At 41.6% G+C, this 20,988-nt stretch overlaps 1 protein-coding gene across 5 annotated transcripts in view; it reads left to right on the top strand.

Annotated features, from left to right (window-relative positions):
- Nucleotides 1-15,627, top strand: part of MPPED1 (metallophosphoesterase domain containing 1) — a 59,790-nt gene extending 44,163 nt beyond the window's left edge. For all 5 annotated transcript variants that reach the window (XM_085048988.1, XM_085048987.1, XM_085048984.1 and 2 more), the window contains 3 exons: nucleotides 5,157-5,272; nucleotides 9,805-9,918; nucleotides 12,954-15,627. In XM_085048988.1, coding sequence (XP_084905114.1) covers nucleotides 5,157-5,272; nucleotides 9,805-9,918; nucleotides 12,954-13,072 — 349 coding nt within the window. In that variant the 3' untranslated portion in view covers nucleotides 13,073-15,627. The remainder of the gene's footprint in view (nucleotides 1-5,156; nucleotides 5,273-9,804; nucleotides 9,919-12,953) is intronic.
- Nucleotides 15,628-20,988: the final 5,361 nt, after the last annotated feature.

Here is a 20,988-nt window from a genome sequence, read left to right as displayed (position 1 = left end):
CTGGCTCCAATAATAAGAATGAGAGAATTTAAATTTCTTTTTTTGCATAGTTTAATTCCTTTTTTCACTTCTCTAAAATCATACCACCCTTGTCTCTCTCACGTGGAAGTTAGTTGTAATATAAATCTTCTCATGCTCCTCAGGACTTCTGAAACCTGTGTTTCCTTAGATCTCAGTCATGTTTGGCTCATATGTCAAGATGTTGAATGAAATTTCAAAGCCTCTAAACAAATAGTGCCCTGCCAGTCATTCGTAGCACTGATAGCTGCTTTTGTCCCTTCCCTTCCTGCATTGGATGGCCCTTTTGCATGCAAGAAAGAAAAGATAAAAAGACCTGTGTTATTTCACAACTACTTTAGATGAAATGGCTGATACAAAAAAAACCCCAACAAACCAAAAAAAACCAAGCAAAATACCAAAACCAAAACAAAAAACCCAAAACCAAAAAACACCCCCCCCCCCAAAAAAAAACCCAACCCAAACCAGAACCACCCCCCCCAAAAACACCCAAAAAACCCAAATCAAGCCCCACAAACCAAAAAAACAAAACATAAGAAAAACCACATTTGTGAATCCTTGCTTGGAGAGGAAGTAGAATAAAAAAATAATAGAAACAGTCAGTAAAATAGTTAATTCCTTACTGAGGAAAGGCGAAAAAGGCAGATGCAGTGATGATATTAAGATTATAGCAAGACCAGGAAAATTCAGACCTAAATGTCCAGCACTGAGTCTTCTTGGGCTAGGAATCAGGACGTGTTGGAGTTTTGCCTGTGTTTGCCACTGTTGGATCTCCTTTTGGTGCTCCATGGCCCTTGAGTAGTCACTCCTGCCAGTATGCCTTTCAGCATGGATAGTCCAGTCTTCTAAATATGGAATATCTGCTGTTGCAGGACTGAGAAAGGTGATTTGGTCCATTCTTTTCCCACTGAGCTTCTTCACCGACACCAACCAGTATCTGTTCATTTTCCCATAGGAGAAAAGTGGCAACTGTGGTGGAGAAAAGACTGGAGCAAGTTACATGTGTTTGTGAACCTTTGAAATTTATTTGGTAAGCAGAGGAATTCTAGTGAGAGAACTCGCCTTTCAGCTGAAAAAAAAAAAGTGTAAAGGAGACAATAGAAATTGGGAGGTTCAATGTGTTTCAGGTCTGTACTTTTTGCATGCCCAGGTTCTCTGGAGAGTCCCCCTGAGCTGGTAAGTGCGTGGAGAGGAAGGAAGCCTTTCTTTAGGTTAGAATGTTTAAATTGAAGCAAGGTAATGGAGAATCAAATTTCAGCCTCTCATCGCTTGTAGTAGAAAAATCCATGTACGTTGATAGTTCTCCCAGTCAAGTATCCCATTTTTTGTATGGCTTCATGTCAGACTGAGATGGGTACTGGTGGTTTGAAAATGGAAAACCTTCCATTTTCACATAAATGACAGGTCAAATATTGTAGTGCATCACCACTTCTTACTGTAGATCATATGTAAAACTAAGTAAAGCCCCATTTAAATGACAAAAGGATTCTTGGACTACATGGTAGTTCTTTCCAGTAGTAGCTGAATCAAAGAAAAAAAGCCTGTAATAAATAATTAGAGGGGTAATGGGTTTGACCATTATATATATTTTTTTAATATTACTTTTTTCTGTTACTGTTATAACAGAAATGATCCTTTCAAAGACAACTAAAGTGCTAATGATAGCAAAGAAGGTCATTCCTAGGAGGTTAAACTGGTTTAATTAGAATTTATGAGAAGGTTACTACAGGAGTGCAGAAAGATGTTAAGGGGTTAACCTATAAGAGATTACATTGTAGTCAGTGTTCTGTTAAAGTTTGAATTAATTTTTCCCATGGGTTTTTCACATTCTAATTTTCAACTAAATGAGACATCTGTTTCAGAAAAGGAAAATTTGCTATGGTTGTCATAGCAACTATCATTCTGTAAGAAAATTATTCCAATGGTTACTTTAGAACAGAAAGATAGAAATTCAGTACATAAAGCAACATCCGACTGCTAGCACAAACTCTGATAATTCAGCCCTTTTTTGAATGGTAGATTATTTGACCTGTGAAACTTGTTCATATGTTTTAAACAGAAGGTTAATTGTGCTGTAAACAAATTCACATCCGATATATTTTCCCCCTTGAGTCTTAAATGTAGACAATCATTATTCTTATCAAAATAATAAAATGGTTGCATTTCAGTAGAGTGTCAAGGCACTCAAACTGTTTGCCTGAGAAAGGTAAGACCTAAATCAAAGTACATTTCTACAGATGAGTGCTTCACTTCAAAGGTGAAATACATTAATGATGTATGTCTTTAATTGCCAAATAAATTTTTCTTGGGTTGGCTTTTTTTATTTTTGAGAGTAGTGGATTATTCTCTTGTAGAACATACATGACAATATTTTTTTTGTCAAATGTAAAATACTATTGAAAAATACATTATAAAAATAATTAAACTTTTCCTGAGGAGGCACTATCTGGGAATACAGAAATTCAGTGCTTGATATAAGAATTTAACTTCATTTTCAGGTTCCATCATAAATGCAAATTTTAGACAAAGTTGTCTTTGCATGATATCCAGGGCACAGGCTCGTTAATGGGTATTAGAGAAGAGGGCTTTTTCCCTACTCAGAAACTTTGATGGCTGTTTTGTAATAAATTTTCAGAAGAAGGGACCTGGGGATTTATAAAATCCCTATGTGCTTATAAAGATGGTTTTTGCTTTGGGGGTGGGGGGCACTGAAGTGTGTGATTTGTCTTTCTTCTCTCCGCTGTAAAGCATGCCAACATCCTCCACTGAATCCTTTCTTGGACTTGGGATATATATATTTTTTTTTTTTTTTGCCAGAAATATTCCAGACATTTCCTTCCATCTCGGGATTGTCACAAAAGACAGCATAATGGCAAATCACACAAGTTGTAACATCTCCTCTTCACAAAAGAACAGCTCCAGCATGCATAACTTACCAGCCCCGCGCTCGGCGCGCTGCAGTCACCACAAAGGCAGCGCGGGAGGGAGGGAGGGATGGGGGAAAGTGCTTCTTGTCTTAATAAGCAGATCATGCCTATTCATAAGGGGAAATAGGCTTTTTGGAAAGTGGCTGTGTGTAGTCCAGCCCTGGTAGAGGCAGGCAGAGGCTCTCACAGCTGCGGGTGCCGTTTGTGGTCATCTGGATTTCAGCAGGATTAAGCTGACTTCTGGTGAGACCTGTGGCTGTCATGATTATTTCTCTTTAAAAATGCTTCACTGTGTTCTTAAAATAATTATTCCATAAGTTTTGGATGTTTTCTTCTTGGGCAAACACTGGCCTTTGCCCTCAGTATCTTTTCTGTGTCTAGCACACCTGTGGGATGGTGCTTCCCCTCACTTCCCACTGGGGACCTGGGGACGAGGAGTGGGAGCAGGGATGCAAATCCACTGCCACTGTCAATGGCTTTAAAAACATGATTTACCATGCTGACAGCTTCTTTTGCCACCTATTTGCCCTTGCAAATATTTTCTGTCAGTGAGCTCTTGCTCCTGGAAAGCATGCTCTGGGCCTACAGACAATTTGTCAAACAGTTGTGTATTTTCATCTCAGTGAAGAAATGTACTTGGCATGTAAGGTGTGGAATGCAATCCCAAGGCAGGAATGGATGAAGAGTTCAGAAAAAGCCAACCACAGAATATTTTTGTAAAGCCTCCTATTTCTGTAATATCCAAGCACCTTGCAAACCTCAAGTTTTTTATTTTTAGGGCATTCCTGTTTGGTAAAAATACTCTCCTCCTCTCAGCGGTGAGCTGAATGTAAGGATTGTTACCTGGGAGGAAGTACACAACTTCCATATCACTAAAACCCCCTTTCAGGAAATTTTAAAGGGATAAGGTCTCCCCTGAACTTCAATATAGTCACTGGCAGCAGGAGGGTGAGGAAAGGCTGCTTGGAATGTTGAACCAGTGACCAGAAAAGCATGACTTTGTGGCCTGATGTAGGGATGTGTCTATTTCTTAGCCAGCTGCCTTGGCCTGAGCAATGTAACTCAGAACAAGATTTGTGTCTCACTGCTAGTGCTGTTAGCATCTCTTCTTCACACAATTTCTTCACCTCCCTCATCAAAGCTTCTGGATGCTGGGATATATTTCTGCTCCCAATGGCAGATGTACGAAGTTTCACCGTTTTTTCCCTGGGACAACTGTTCTCAAGACCCTGGTTATCCAGGGCATGTGATGAAGAGGTAGGGGATGAGAAAGAAAGCTTTTTGGTCATCAATAGTTGAGCCTCTTTTTGTCTCTGGAAGAAAATCAGTCTGTTCATTGTTCTTCAAATATGGGTATGGGCAGAAGATGTCAGTCAAAAAATTATTAAAACTTTTGACCTAAAACTAACCCCTCAATTTTTATGTCCTAGAATTGGAGCCTAGTCAGCAAGACATAATTTAACATTGTGATATAATTACTGTGAAATATAGTTTTTTAATCAATGGGATAGCAAGATACAGATAAATTGTGTTCTGACTGGCAGTGTTACAGTCCCGCTGCTCCATGATGAGCTACTCCATAAATATGTTTTAAAAAATGTAAATGCCTGTCTGATAAGAAATCCTGAATATGGAAAGTCTTACTTAAAAGCAAGTCAACACACCAGAGGACAGAAGAAATGTACAGTGTAAGAGAAGCAGCAGCATTCTTGTTCAGATGGGGTGTATCCAATTAGGGAAACAAAGCAGCAGAGATGATGTCTCTGACTTGGGAGCAGGATCTGTCATGGTGCCAGGGTCTGTCCTGGCCCAGCTGGTCATAGGCTAAGGGCCAAACGTGATGGGAGCCAATGTGAAACATAAATCACATGTAGGTGTCTGAGGCAGCTGTTCTTCTAAATGTTGTGAGAGTCAGCGTGATATTCCACACATGGAGATCTTGGTATCCAGGGCTTGTAAGTAGTTGGAGGAATACTGTGAATATTTTACTGTGTGCTGTCTACTGGAAATGGGGAGGACTGTACTGATTTGTCACACAAGTTAAACAGCGCTGGTTGTATGGAAAGAGGGGATTACTGTGCACACACAGAAGAAAATGAATGTTATTTGTGTCTTCAAATTCCATGGTAGTAAAGAGTCAACCTCAGAATTTTAATTAGATAACCAGTACATGGAAGTAGCACTGAAGACATTCTCCTCCTCTCTTGGCAGGCAACCTTGGTTTTATGGCTGGGGCTTTAATCTTCCACGAGGCCAAGCACTATTAGAGAAATGGAACCTTATTCCAGATGGAATAGATATTCTTATAACACATGGACCACCTCTCGGTAAGAAAATAATAGTGCTCTTAGCTGTGTATTTCAGATGATTATATGGTAACTGATGGCTCTCCTCAGAATAAGAGTGCAATCCTGGCTTACAAAAGTTACAAGTAACATGCATACTGATTTCAGCAGCACCAGGACTTCAGCTCATGATTACCTATGATACTGTTGCTCAATGGCAGGGAATAAAATAATGGCACAAAAACTAAAACACATAAACCCATAGTAAACTGTGTAAATAAGCAGGGTCTGGTTTTCCTATGCATGTGTCTAATCTGCCTCTGGTGAAATTACTAGATTGAAAGCATGAAGCCTGTTTGAAGAGATATGCAGGAGTAGGTTCTTATTTTTTATCACTTTCTCCCTGACTTGCAATAGCATTCCCCCACCAAAAAGTACCCAGAAGCTCTATTTTTTCTCATCATGATGACTTGGTGCATCTTCTGCCTCACAAATCCAGATGCTCCCCATTGTTTGCCTGTTCTTTGGAAAGGATGGTTGAATTGCCTATCTGTAAAACAATCTGGCCACACAAACAGATGAAAAAGAAATAGTTTTGCATGTGTGTTTTCCAAATATTAATATAGGTAATAGAAAAGCTTAAGAGATTTCTTGTATTCCTAGAAAATTTTGACATTATCTTTGCTACAGAAATAACATAATCACACAAGACTTGTCCACATTCAGTAAAGGCTTAAGTCTTTTAAGCTTTTTTCAACCTATTTAACATACAGCAGTCTATATTTAATGCAACTGTGTGTTTGACTCTCACTAATTTGATAAACGGACATGAAAAAGAAGCATGTACTCAAGTGTTCTGCTGAGTCTTACTGTGCTTTGTGTGAAATTAAGGCAGTTTGCTTTTCTAAACCTTTCGCTTCCCCAATTTCCTGAAGCTAAAACCCTCGTCTTCCACCCTTTCTTCTCTTTCAGAGCTGGAAGGAGAAAGTATCTAAAGGGTTTGTGTTTTGTTTTCTTTAGAAAGACGTGTTTGCATTCCACTGCTCGCTAATCCTGGGGGAAAGTAGTTCTTTGTGAGGAGGGTTTCTCACAGTTAGGGGTGTGTGTTTTGATTCTTCACCTAAGTGGAGTCTCATGCCACGCCATGCACTGATTTTAATACGAACCTGTTGGTAAAAGTGGACATCAGAAATTAAGTGTTGCAGCCCAGAGATCCCAGCCCTAAGTAGTTGGTCTGGGGGCAATCCCTGTTAGCATCCATGGCATGATGCTGTGTCTTTGATGTAGTTTTAATTATGTCATATTTAAAACGTTTTCAGAAGTTTTTTCAGCACTTAGAAAACTGCTTTTCAAACCAGTGGACCACTGTAAAACAACCCAATCTTCAGGTGACTAAAAATTCTCTTGAAATCCAGTGTTGGAAAGTGGAGAGAGGGTTCACACCACCCAGCTTCAACCATTTTAGCCACCAGGCCTCTCCAGCAGCCTCTGGGATCAGGAGAGGGAGGAGGATCCCTAAAGAGCACTGCAGAGCTGGCACTCAACAGACAGACTTTAGTAATAAATTTAATTGTAAATTTAATAATTGAAAAGTAAATGAATAATGGTACTTATTCTGAGGGAGTGCCACCCATCTCCAGTGATTGTAATGGAATAATGTGAATTCCCTCCATCTCCATGTCTCAGTATGTGTTCTCTCTATTTTTTTCAGTTCTTAATCTTCAACCATCCCCAAGAATTTTCTTGTTTTTCAGAAGTTCCTGTTTCTTTGTCTCTCTCTCACTGATCCATTAGTACTCCTGCCTGAGGGCAGGAGCTGTTGCTCTCCCTGACACCCGTGGCAACAAATATATGCCACTCCCAAGGAATTAGCACTCTGCCTAACTTGCAGAACCACCTTTTTGTGCAGCTCTGGCCACAGAGCTTTTGGGAGACAGGATCCTCCTTGACCCTTCCAGCCAATTATTTTAACCAGAAAGCTGATTCCTGTTGTTCTGGTCTTGGAACTCAGAACCTCACTGGAGCTGCTCCTAATGACCATAAATAGCAATCAGCCCTCTTGCAATTTCCATTTTTTTTCTCCAGCATGGCTGCCTAAATTCTGTCCATCATCCATTTTCTGTACTGTTTTCTCAATCCCTCACTTCAAAAGAGTGTGCATCCTCCTAAACTAGTTCATACTCCATTATTACATAAATTTGAAATGGTGTGGTTTAGATGCAGAAGCACCATTAAGAGTTAATGAACTTTGTTTTTCATTAAGCCATGTAACAAAAATCCGAGTGATTTTTCTCTTCTGTTTTAGCATTGTGCTTTGGGATGAAACCAGGGCAGGCATACATGGGAGGTTCACACAGGATGAGAAAATATGAGTTGAAACAGCTATTTTTGACCATTTTATTAATAACCTGTTTGTAATTAATAACGATATGCCATATATTTCACAGCTTATGAAATATAGTGTTTGTGATTATGGGATCAGTGGTAATGCTCATTTCCATATCGTCATGTTTTTGTTTCCTAAAAATCTGCATTTATGATTCTTTTCTTTCCTTTCCAAAAGTTCACTTTCTTTTCTTTGTTTTTAATTTAATTTCACCTTTAAGTCTTCATTTGCAGCTGTCTGCTTGATTGTCTGTGACAAAGATTTATACTTTCCTGACAGCTGCAGAAACCTGTTTCAAGTAACCAAACATTAAAAAACCCCTAAGATGAACTCTAATTGTTAGCTAGGTGTAATCAATTATTCTTAGTTTGTGTAGTCAGGTGTACATAATAAGCTGCAAACATATGGGAAGGCTTCAGAAGGGTGATAATGCATGTAAACAAAAACATGTTCAACATAAATAATGCTTAATTTAATGGAGAAGTTAATTTTATGTATTTTTGTTTGTGAAGTTTTTGAAGTGGAAATACTTTCCACTTTATGTTCACTGTGGATATTTTGACAATTAACTATTTCAAATCATTGAAGTAATGAAACCTATGGTTATAATATGTTTACTCTGAAAAAGAAAAAGCATGACTGGATTCCAGAGTAATTGCTGGCCTCACTTTGACACTGTAAATCCTGTTTTCCTCAGTGCATTTTGACCTCCCTTTGCTGACACGAGGGAATTCAGCAGAAGTGAGCTTTGCTCTGTCTGGCCATACTTCAGTGGGGCTTTCTCTTTGTACATCCCCTGGTAGATGCCAAGCAGCACCTTCAGGTCTTTGGTCCTGATCAGAACTTCCTCTTTTTGGCACTTAGGATGCCCCATTCCCAACCTTTTTCTGAAAATTGAACTTACCTCAAGGAGTAGCTATGATACAAGTGCAAACTTTAGCCATTTTCATAAAACCTCACAGTTCACCGAGCCTGGTTTTCAAGCGCTGGCAGCTAAAGAGGCATTTCTCAATGTGTGAACCTACCCTGAAGCTCTAGCAAATCTGAGAGCTTGTCCAAGAGCTTGAATACCACTCTTCTGGTCTTTTAAGCCAGTTGGTTGGCTGCTTAGCCATGCTTGAGTGGACATCAAAAGGAAATGTATGAAAACCAGGTCCAGGCTCTGAACCTCGGGCTGAAGGCACAATATATTCACACTACTGCAGCAATCCAAGAGATGCAAACCTGTGGCAGGCGCACAGGGAGAATATCAGAGCAACAAAACAAAACCAGGAAGGTTTTATCTTTCAGGTTTCCAAATTTCAGCCCAATGAAAGTGACTGAACAATAGAAAGAAAACAGATTGGGTGTTGCAAACACTCCAATACAACAACATCCTCCTTAAACCATTGCTTGGAAGGAAACAGGAGACTTCAGTTGGCACTAAACATCCCCCTGCAGTATTTTTAGACAAAGAGGCAAGTTGATGTAACATTTTTGTCTATATTTATAAGAAATACATTTTTTCCACAACTTTTGTGCAAGGAAATGCAACACTTAAAGAAATCTTTTGCAAAAGGCCTGAGTTTCTCTTCCTACCTGAGATGCATCAGTTTGAAAAGTGTCATGAAGTGGTTAAGCCAGTTTTCCTTGAGGATGTAATTTTTTGGGGATGCAGTAGATTCCTCACCTGAGTTCCACTACTGCAGGATTCAATGTGATAACAATATAGTTTTATTATTGGCAACACAGATTCCATTTCATCAGTTAAAGTGTTCATTGTAAAAAAGTAGATCCCAGGATTGGATTTAGAGAGTTAAATGTTCATTTAAATTCTTTAGAGACTTGCTTTGGACTCACTGCTCTTTACATCTCACTCTCTTCAGGAAGAAAAATGGGTAGAGCATTGAGTTTTTCCATTAACAACAGTGCAAAAAATGCTTTGATTGCAATGATTATTTATATTCTTTGAAAAAAACTGGAAAGAGCTATCATAGTCCTTTTTATCCAGATGAGGTTTTCTGGTTTTCCTCCAGTATTTTTTCTTTCTTTCCTCTTCTACTTACCAAGGCAGACAGTTTTTGCCATTTCAGTTCTTCTGTGTCTGTTTGTGAAAATCCATGAGATGTGAAATCTCAAAAATGCTGTGTAACAGCACAACTTTGTGGATTGCCTGTCTTCTTTTAAAGCTTTCCTTTCTTTTCCAAAGGTTTTCTTGACTGGGTTCCTAAGAAAATGCAACGGGTAGGATGTGTTGAGCTGCTGAACACAGTCCAGAGACGAATACAGCCAAGGCTTCATGTTTTTGGACATATCCATGAAGGTCAGAAAACTTCTATTTTTATATATATTTAGAAACCACAAACAGCGAAGGTTTAAAGAGCATTTTCAAATTTGAATGTCTGAACAGAAGCACTTCTACAATTCAGATACATATTTAGCTACATAGATAGAGAAGAAATTGGCTGATACCCACATTCCAATATTTTTACTTGAGCTTCTCTTTCAGTTTCTACACCTATAAAACAGGTTGATATTTCCTTCACTGGGATGATCAGTGTGAATTTTAAAATAAGAACACAAGTCCAGTAGTTACAGAAAGTGACTAAATATCAGGATTGAGGGATCATATTTTCCTCAGCTGAATCTGTGCTTCACAATAATTCATGTAAGATCTCTGTATCTCAGCTTCTGTGCTTGTAAATTGGGTAGGAATGCTTTGAGGGGTGCTTCTAAGGCTAGTTTTCTGCTTCTGGGATTGCTCCAGCCTTTGCTGTAGGATCCTTGTGGGTCTCACCAGTGTAGAAATGGAAAAACTGGAGGAGCTGGCATTTGGATACTCCTGGTTTTGTGAAGAACCATTGCCCTTCCCAAGAAGTCCCTCTCTGACTTGCTGCTGGGGGCTTTTACCATGGCACATGAGAAGTGACATTGCTGGTGGTGTAAAATGAGTGGATAAGAAGTTCAGATCATCATTTTATAGCTCAAAGATTAGCATTATTCTCCTCATGTGTCTCATCTGTGGTGATCTGCTAATGCCTGGGTAATTTCCAAAATGCTGTTAAATCACAGAGTAAACAAAGAATGCTGCTAGAGCAGTCTTTGATATTCCAACCAAGAGAGCAGGTGAATACACTTCAAACTCACTGTCATTCCAGAAACTGTAAGCCAAGAGTGTTGCAGGGGATATAAGCAAACAGTGAGCCATGAAGCTTCAGGCAGGTAAACAAAACCACATCTGCTAAAATCAAGCCTAACTTTGGCTCTCAGGGGGAGAGAATGGCACCTCCATAGAATGGTAAATCTTGTAGTTGGCACAGTAGGTAGGAAAACAGAGAAACAAGGTACTCTTCTTGTTAACTATCATAATTTAGAGAAAACAAATGGGGAACTGCAGAGCCTGTTTTTCAGTGGGATGCTAAATCTCTGCAGAGGAGAATTCCCATTGCAGGCAGCCTGTGCAAACAAAGCTGCACTTTGGAGAGAAAATGCATGATTTGAACAGATGAGTTCTTCCTCTGAGTGAGCATGGCTACATCTGCAGCAGTCATTTACTGAACATCTGGGGGAAAGAGATGCTTGTAAGATGTTTCTTCCCTATTCCCTCTCTGCACTGCCATGTCTGCCAAAAAATACCTCTGCACATGGGCTTGCTGTGATCCACCCATGGAAGGGACAAACAGCATGGCAGGGGCTCTGGCTAAAATCCTGGTTTCCCCATCACAGCCAGCACTTAGCTGAGGTCATGGCCAAGGAAACTCTGTTGGCAGTAGGACAGGAGTGAAAGCTGTAGCCTGAGGAGTCTTCAAGCAAAAAGAGTGTATTAGCAGGCTGATTCTGTTCTCTCCAAATGTGTATCGGAGGAGACAGAAAGTCCCAGCTGCTGTGCTGACTGTCCTCCATGCACTTGGTGTTTTCCTCAGAACAGTTGTTCTGTGGCAAAGAGAAAGTGATTTAAAGAGATGTCTGTGACAGGAGCCTGACAGAGTTTTCTTTCCTCCCTAGTCCCTAATTATAGTGTGGCTTTTCCATGGGAGGTGCAGGAAGGCCCTGCATTATTCAGGGTATTTTGAGGAACAAAAAAGAAGGGAATTTGGCTACTGTTTCTTTGTTTGCAAATTATGCAGCTTTGAATGCTTCTGAAAGACACAGAATTGCACTCAGAAAAACCATAGGGTCCTAGGTACCTAGGATTTGAGCAGATAGAACTCAATGTATATAGCAATGAATACATTTCACTATTAACTTTGTCAGTGGTGAGATCTAATCTTAGTACAAACGCATTCTACCAGGTGATTTCCCCAAAATCACATATTTCTGATTATGAATGCAATTCTTCATATTGATCAACTTCAGTGAAAGTTTCCAACATGAAGCTTTTAGCTTTCATATAATCAAGCTTGGGTTTTTTTTCCTAGTAATTCATTAAAAGGTTTTTGACAATGGAGAGTGTGTCTGCTTTTTCATAACACCAGGGCTGTCAAAGGGCTTCTTCTTCACTTTCTGAAACAGCATTTCACTGTATTTCTACAGGCATTAGAGCTGGAAGTTTGCTTTTCTGCAGATTTAGCTCTGGAATTATTTGCCTTGGGTGTCTAGCCAGACATGAGATGTAGTTGAAGTTTTTTCACCACTGGTGTGTGTGTGTTCTCCTGTGGTAATATTACAGTGTTTTAGGGTATGGATTCACCTTGTCTGTTAGTGCATTAATAAAGCCATTTTTTCTCTGCCTGGGCAGGCATTTTAGTGCCTTTCTGTCAAGTTTGGTCAACAAGTTCTAAGACATAGCAAGGAGAGGTTCCTACTAGGCAAATCCTGCCCAGATGCACACGCAAATGTCCTTGGCTTAGTCAAGCAATACTTTTTCTTCATTGGTTGCTTAAAGGATGTTCAATGCAGGACAGGAAAAACAGGTGGGAAGATTAAAATCACCCATGGTTTGCTGCAGTGATGGCTGTGACCCTAAATTATCAGAAGCATGTTTTTGAAAACGCTGCAATTGCCCAAGGTCTATCTTCTATGCCAAAACTAAAAAGGTTTTTAGAAGAAAATCTTTGCAGTGAAAAGTATTGGTCTTTCTGAGGAGGTTTGGTGAGCTGGCTGCCAGAAATAGTAGCCAGCAACTACTGAGGGGCCATTTTGCTTTTCTTACACAGTTTAAAAGATGACAAAAAGTTCTGCTGTAGGACGAAGATGTTATTGATTCAGGGAACTTTTAGGTTTTGCACTAAGAGAATTTTTAAATTCCTTCTGAGTAATAAAAAATGTGGTCCTTACCATTCTGTGCTAAAGGAAATTAAACAATAGAGAAGATAATAATGAATAATGAGAGTAACCAGAATTTTTCTTCCTTTGTAGGTTATGGTGTCATGGCTGATGGAACTACCACCTATGTGAATGCATCTGTGTGCACTGTGAATTACCAGCCACTTAATCCGCCTATAGTTATTGACTTACCTACTCCGAGGAACACATGATTATAATGAGGATTTAAAGTTGTACCCAACACATTAGCAACTTTATATTGCTGGCTGAGAATCCCAATAGGGAACCATTCAACAAAAAAAAAGCAAAATCCTTCTTTTTTTCCCTGCTAGCTCTTTACAGATCAATTTAGAGTAATAAAAGTGGACAAGGAACAAAGACATTTTGGTGCCAGAAACAGATTAAAGACTAACATTTCACCATTAAAATGTTTGTGAACACAGAAAAATTAATGCATTCCACATATATATATATATATACACATATATATATATATATCTATATATATATCTCTAGTAGGGGCTTTTGTATATACCGTATATGGGACTTATTAAAAGAATGATGTCTTTCAAAGGAGTGTTTCTTTAAGAAAGTTTGCAGTTTAAACATAAGTGTTTAGACTAGGATTTCCTCATTTCAAATGTTTTCCAGTGAGCTCTTGAGAAAATGAAAATGATGGTAAAGATGTTTTCCCTTAATCAACGCAGCAAATATAAAAGATGGTGTACAAATGACCAGTCACAGGAGGAAAGCTATTACTCCAAGTCCTCCAGGCCTAAGTCAAGTCTTTGCATCTATTCAAAACCAACGCAACAGAGGCCCTAATTCACTGTACTGAAATGAAGTTTTACTACATCTGGCATTACAGATGGTAAGGGAAATGGTGCATATTGCCAGCATGCTGTAAACAGCTCAACATTCAAGAAGGGAGACTGTGTTAAGTGCAGTATAAACTCAGGAATTTGTAACCTGGCCTCGCCTGTAAAAAAAAAAGGATTAAAAAAAAAAGGATGACATTTCCCTTAAAAAAGAAAGAAAGAAAGAAAAAATATAACTGTGTTTATGGTATGGCGATATGTGATTGTATTTAAGGAAAAAAAAAAGATAAAAAACCCACAAAAAGCTCACCCAATGATTAGTAATGGTATTTTAAATAAAACCCACTGGGACCATTGGTTTAAAACCTGCTAAAGGGACATGCAGTCAATGATGAGATTACTGGTTTGAATTCGGCCCTGGTCAGGAGTGGTTAAATGTTATTGTGATGATTTTGTCCTTGGGAAACATTACAGCTGTCATGGGGAAGGCTCCATCCCAAGGTGTGGTTTGGGCACGCACTCCTGAGTGGCTGTGAGTAATGGACAGAGCAGAGGTCACCTCAGGGCACCTGGCACTGCTGTTTGCCACTCATGGACACTGCTGAGAGAGGCCCAGGACACATCGAGCAGAAATCCATCTGTGGCACCAGGCAAAGCAGGGAACATGTCAGGAGCTGGTTGGGATGATACACAGCCATGGTGCTGCCCATGCAGCTCTCCTGAACAGTTAGCAGAGGTGTTGGAGCTGCTGGAGTCCTGTCCTGGGCAGAAGCTTAAAAGTTGATTACAAAGCCACCCACAAAAAAAAAGGGCTTCAGCCATACCCTGTGAGAAATGGATTTCTGCTTTGAACTAACAAACGTGTCCTTTTGCCTTGATGGAGATAATTTAACTGCTGCATTCTGAATGTGGACATCCTGAATTTGGGGCTGACAGCATCTAGAAAATAATGTTTTTCACACACATTGGGCAGACCACAGCACCACAGCTCAGAGTTGGTTGCAGGTCTGTGCCCAGCCCACATCTGCACACATGCATTGGAGAATTGTGGGTGTGACTTCCTGGCTGATACATGGATGTAAATGTGAGCTTCACGTAGCAGCTGCATGTACATTATACACATCAACCATTTAAAACACCTGTGTTGCAAAACCAGGCCGTGTGAGCTTCGATTCTGAGCAAGGTGAGCCCAAACTCTGCTTTCCACTGGCTTCCCGTGGGCAGCAGCTCTGCCAAGTAACTGACTGGTGCTGTGGATCCACAAGAAGCCATTAGACCCCAGAAAACATGACAAGTCACAGGTCTGTTATTTCTTGTAATCTGTTGGGTGACTGATGTGCTGCTTTTTTCCTGGAAACGAAACCCAAAACAATAGGTGACGCCTGCAACTGGTTTTTGGGCTAGTGGTTCACAAGTGCATGAGCAGTCTGCCATGAATTCAGATTTTGTCAAAGCTACTGCTGTAGAAATTTCAGGATCAGCTCCTAAATCAGTAAGAACTGAAATTTACAGTTGAATATGAACTCCTGTCGTCATTGGGAAGATGAACAATAGCATGTAGTTAGAATAAGAGTGGCTTAGCTAGTCACAATTCAAGTGGTTTGCAACAAATGTGGCAGGAAATTGGCTGTATGTTAAAGTCTGAAATGTTTACATTCGCTCACGGCACTTAAATGTTAAAGTTGGGGGAAGAGGTCCTTTTATTAGCCTCAGCAAAATTTCTATGTCAACCATAAACTATTCTCTTAAAAATAATTTTTCCTAAGGTATCTTCCAAATACTGTGTATTTTTATGTGGAAAGGATATGAAAGCAACTGTTACTTCAAAATATCATTTAAAGTACTTGAGGTATGAAAGCCTAAAGATTATTTAATCATTTTGGCATAACTTGAATGTTGTAATTTTTGGTCAAGCATGTTAGACGAATAAAGTCTTAAAAAAACCAAAACCACACAACAAAAAATAAGGTCTCTTACTGTCCAGCTCATGTGATCAGCTCCGTTTCGGAATGACTCTTCTCCAGGGGTAGCAGCCAGGCTGTGGGAGATTATAAAGTTGTTACTGTGGAGGTCAGGAACTGGGATACCATCCTTTGGGAATGGAAGGCATTTGGGGAAAGGACAGTTCCTGCTCTGAGTTGGGTGTAGGGACACATTTTCAGAGAAAGAGGTTAAGGCCAGGTCACTATTTTAACTTTGTGGGCACAGAAAGACCTGAGCTTCTGATCTATCTCTGATAACGGAGGCCATGAAAAGGAAGATTCCCACAAATGCAGTTGTCAGCTCTATTTAAATTTGGGATGCCCTCTCAAGTAATTTCCTGCCCCACCTCCCCACTGCTGACCTTCCCTGATATTTATCCAGGTAGCATCGCTCCTGAAGGAAGATGTGCTGGTGTGAATCACTAATATGTGTATTCCCATCACCAGGCAGAATTGTTGCAGATATTACTTCTGGTTCATTTCAGCAATGAATAGGGGAGATATCACTGCACGTCAATGAAAGAAAAAAAAAATAAAGATGACAAGATTATTTTTACCTCCCTCAGTCACATACGGCTGAGGATGTGAAATGTTCCTTGACTAGAAGGAAGGAGCAGGCTGGAGCTCTGCACCCACCCAAGCAGCTGCTTTTGGTGCTGCAGGCAGCTCCCACCCAGGGCAGCTACAGCCCAGGCTGGAGAAGCTTTGGGCTTTTCCCTGATGCTACTTGGTAGCCCCCAGAACGAGCGGTCAGTGAGGCCACTCCAGGAACGAGGCTGGTGGCAGCAGTACGTGGGGATGTGTCTGCAGCAAGGAGGGATCAAAAACCCCAACTCAGGGTCATGCTTGGGGACACAGCAGGTGACAAAGTGGTGTGGTCTTGCTGCAGGAGGGAGCCAGAGGAGACAAGAAATAGTTTGTCTTTTTCAGTCACTGACTGCTGCCAATAGTCAATGCAAATACTTCAGAGGAAGGAGGAATGAGACATCCCTTAGAAGGCAATTTTTGGAATAATCTGCCCACGGGGATCTTTGCCCCCCTCTCATTTATTGCTGTTTGTGTGAGAATTTCTCTCCTAAAACCCACATTATTGCTTTCTGCTCAAGTAACTCACATAGAGCAAATATAACTGCAAATGGGCTTCCCTTTCAGGTACATTCCTGTCCCTTTCTTGCAAGTCTCTCTGCATCTGCGATTTTAGTGATATTTTGGAACAGTGAACACCCTGGATGATTATGCACAGTGCATTAAAACAACAGTATTTCACTTATCCTTGTACATGTGCTGCTGCTTGGGTTTATTGGCTGTCCCTTTACTCCCTTTTTATGGGAAAAGTGAAAATAGGAGTATTTATTGTACACCTCTTTTGTGCCATTTGTTTTTTTGTATATGGCCCATTATGTTGATTTTTACTCACTTCATCTAGAAATTAAAATAATTTCAGTTCTAGCTAGACTCTATTTGTAACTCTCTTACTTTCCCATCTCGGAAGTGCTCCCCTCCTCTCTTTTTTGATGAGCCATTTGGGAGTTGGTGAGGTGCAGCAATGCCAGAAGAGGACCTCCTCTTCCTTCCTATCGGAGCATGTAGACAGAATTCTCTGCTACTTTCTCTCCTGACCTTTACCCAGTATCTTCATTTCTTCAGGAGTTTTTTGGATGATAGTATATGTCTGCAATGCCCAGTGGAGCACTGTGGTGAGCACAGTCCTCATCCCACTTTTGGGGTCTTTGCTTCCTGCCAACTGCCTGACTCATGACCCGTCATTGCCTCCCATGAACAGCTCTTCCACAAAGGTCTTTATCAAAACCTTTGCAAATGTCCTCACCAATTATATCAGCCATAGCTCTCCTGGCCAGGACTTTGATGCACAAAAGCTTTCAAATAGATTAAAGGAACAGGCTTTTCTTTAGCACAAATCAGTCGGCATTGTTTCCCCTGGCCCAGGGATGTGCATTCCCTCTCTAGAGCACCACGGGCTAAAGCTGAGCAGAGCAATACCCTCACCACATGTCACTGGCTCTGTGCACACTGTGCCCTCGTGCTCTTTGCTCCCACCCAGGGCCATGCTGGCCTGCTCGGTGGACAGAGGCTTCCTGCCATGGGAGAAGAGCCCATTCTCGTGCTCAGAGCTCTGGTCTTGCCTCTGCACGGCCTCAGGGACAGGGGGACAGCCATGAGGAGCAATGACCCAGACGGGCTGGCCATTTTGAGTGCTCTGATTGCATTTATCTTGTCATTCTTTCTGTGTTCTGAATGGGATGAGCAGCTTGAGGAGGGCCAGATGGGAAAATGCTGGTTGCTATTAACATGCTGTAGCGGCTTATGGTAGGATTAAACTTCAAAATCAGGGAAAATGCTTTGCCTAACCACATGAGCTGCCCAACACCCCTTCCTGCCCCTTCCCCACTGCAGTTAGAGCCTGGCTGTGGGGCTAGGGCTGGTCCAGCTCACTTACAAGTGCAAATTTGGAATATTAGAAGATACCAAGATCGGTGGTACAAACCTTTCCACAGAGGCCACTGGAGGGGTGAGAAGGGGTCTCAAAGGGTGCTGAGGTGCCTTCTCCCAGTGAGTGCCCCCTGTCCACAGAGGAGTGGCTGCCTGTGTCCTGCTGGGGCCCCTGCCCGTGGGGTGTGGGGCTGAAGCTGATGGAGGGGAGCAGGGGACTCCATCTGTACCTCTGCAGGGCACAGAGCCAGGTGGCCCTGGTGCTGAGTGCTGTGAGCTTCAGAGAGAGCCTTGTCCCTGCTGGGTTTCTGTTCCAGCCCTGTGGTGCTGCTGTGCAGGAACATGAGGGGCAGGGAGCAGCAAGGGCAGGTCCTGCGTGGTGCTGCACCTCCAGCCTGCTGAGGAGGCCTTTGTGCAGACAGAGATGTTCTCATCTGTGCAGTGGAATAACCCCCAGGGGCACATTTCAGGGTCTCCTCAAAACTTTATTTCCCACCTTAATGACCTGGGCCAAATTTTCTAGAAAGAATGATGTTTTGCAGGATAAAGCAGTTTAAGTAGAGTGGGCAATTAAACCAGTATTTCCATTTTTGCTGTTCTTTTATAAGGCGTCTGCATGGCACAGCCATTCTGGTTGCATCTGTTACCTGGTATTTTAAAACGCTGTTGCACACGGGTCAGCTACTGATGACATTTCCTCTATCACCAGCTCCTTGGCTTCCCGTGGTCAGTTCTGTTGGTCCCTGCCACTTCACACCACTCCTGCTGGGCCTTCCTGAGAAACACCTTGCCATGGACACCCCCACTTTGGATCCCTCTGTGGGTTCCCCACGGGTGATGTAGGAGGGTCAACCCATCCTGGCCTTGGTTTTGAGCCCACAGATAAACTTCAAAATCTTGCCCAGCAGCAATAGCTGCAAAGACCCACAGCAAGCCAAGAGTTGTGTAGGACAAGGAGACAGATCCTTCTGCTTGGGATGAGCCTGGGGACAGCTCCCAGCATCACCCCAAGCCCCTGTGGGTGAGCAAGTAGCTGCAGATGGGGTAGAATCCCTCCATGGGGAAGGAAGAACCCTACTCTGGGGGAATGACTGCCAACAGCAAACAGAGCAAAGGCAGAGCAGGTAAAGCATGGCAGGGCAGGGCAAGCCTCCAGAGAAAATTGTCCAGTGGGGTTCACAGCATCAGAGTTTGTTCCATCTGTTTGTGAAACAGTACAGACCTCTGGCACACCACAGCCTGCCCATGGTGCTTTCCACCCCTCAGTCACACACCACCTCTGTAGCAACATCCATACAGGAGAAAGGAAAAGCCACTATGAAACCACCAAGGAGTCAAGAGAAGGAACTGCTTCACACCTGCCTCCCCATCTCTCCAGTCTGTGCCCTCTGGATCCTCAGCTCTGGGGAGCCATGGTTTACCCTACACCTTCAAAAGCTCCTTCTTTCCCCACCTGTTATGGCTGGAATGCAGTGTAAACATAATTATGTTTATTGCTTGTTCAGAAAGAAATAATAGCTCTGAAGTGTTACCTATCTGATTCATTTCTGCAGATACCCTGAACAATAATTAATCATATGTATTAACATGGGGTCAAGAGACCTGTCAAAACTGGAGCTCCTGAGTGGTAAACAGAGCTCGTGCAATTAGCAGTCCCCACTCTGAAAACGCTCGGATTGATTCATTGTTCTTTCTAACACCTCTGAAAGCCAGGGAAGTAATAAATCATGAAAATATAGACAAGGCATTCGGCAAACTATGATGAAGACACTTCATCAGCAGCCTGCAGTTCTGCGTCAGTGTGTTTGCTGTGGAGTCAGTGCTGAGCTGGTTGCATGACAGCTGTAACCACCAAGCACTCACCAAAACTGCAATAAACTCAGAAATTCTGTGCCCTCTTCTGAGGAAAAAGTAGGGGATTTCTTTAATGCTTTTTATCCAACTGCTACCAAGCTGATGCCATCCATTAAAATAAAGGTACAGGAGCATTTAGTGCACAGATTTTAATTGGAATAGTAGGGCTTTCTCTGCAAAGCCCACAAGACTGGGTAGATGGAGGGGAAAAAGGGTGAGGCTGCATTTGCTGGTCAGGAAAGAGTTCTTCCATCTCTCCACAAGCTCAGAATGCCACAGCACAAGACACCTGTCTGTCCTGGATCCTGGACGTGCTTTGTGAAAGCAGCTCCTTTTCACTTGCAAAAAAACCCAAAAAACCCAACATTTGCTAAAGGAATAAAGGAAAAAAGAACAACAGTGGCAGAAGAGGAACAGTTCCTCCAAACTTTGAAGCTGGTGTTATCTATTAGAAACAACAAAAGGAACTCAAAGCTGGGAGATGGAAAGCAACAAAATGTATGAAAGCAAATTACTTGAATGGGGCTCTCAGAAGTGATGGTGATGTTTCGTGCTCCCTACTGGCTTTGTTTCTCTTTCTGAGTGAAAAAGGAGAGCACACTTTAAAGAGCAGCGTTGTCCCAGTAGTCTCTGCTTGGCATAACTAACAGTGGTTGTGTTCTGCAATTGTGATGTTGGTCTAAAAATCGCCAGGAACTCACAGCCCACATGCAGAGTTGAACTAAGAAGGTGGTATGTGTTTTGCTGGTTTGTTTTTTTTTAATAAAGAGAAAGTAAAGACTGTTTCAATTCTTTAGAAGTTCCTTGTAGTTGTAAGAGGCAGTTACTTCTCCTGACTCCTTGATGATTTATTTCACAGAGGCTTTTCTGGCTGGGCTGAAGAAGCCAAGAGAGACACCCACTCTGCCCAACCTTCACTTTGCCTGGCCACTTGAGATCAGCCTCCTTTCCATAGGAAATGTTTAGCTGGGATATGAGATTTCAAATCCAGGAACTTGAGCTATAGGAAGGCAAAAGGTCAAT

This window comes from Lichenostomus cassidix, chromosome 1Aa (genome assembly GCF_008360975.1).
Source record: "Lichenostomus cassidix isolate B80296 chromosome 1Aa, HeHo_3.0, whole genome shotgun sequence".
NCBI classification, from domain to species: domain Eukaryota; kingdom Metazoa; phylum Chordata; class Aves; order Passeriformes; family Meliphagidae; genus Lichenostomus; species Lichenostomus cassidix.
Note: the sequence above shows the minus strand (reverse complement) of the source record. Positions and strands in the feature narration are given on the sequence as shown.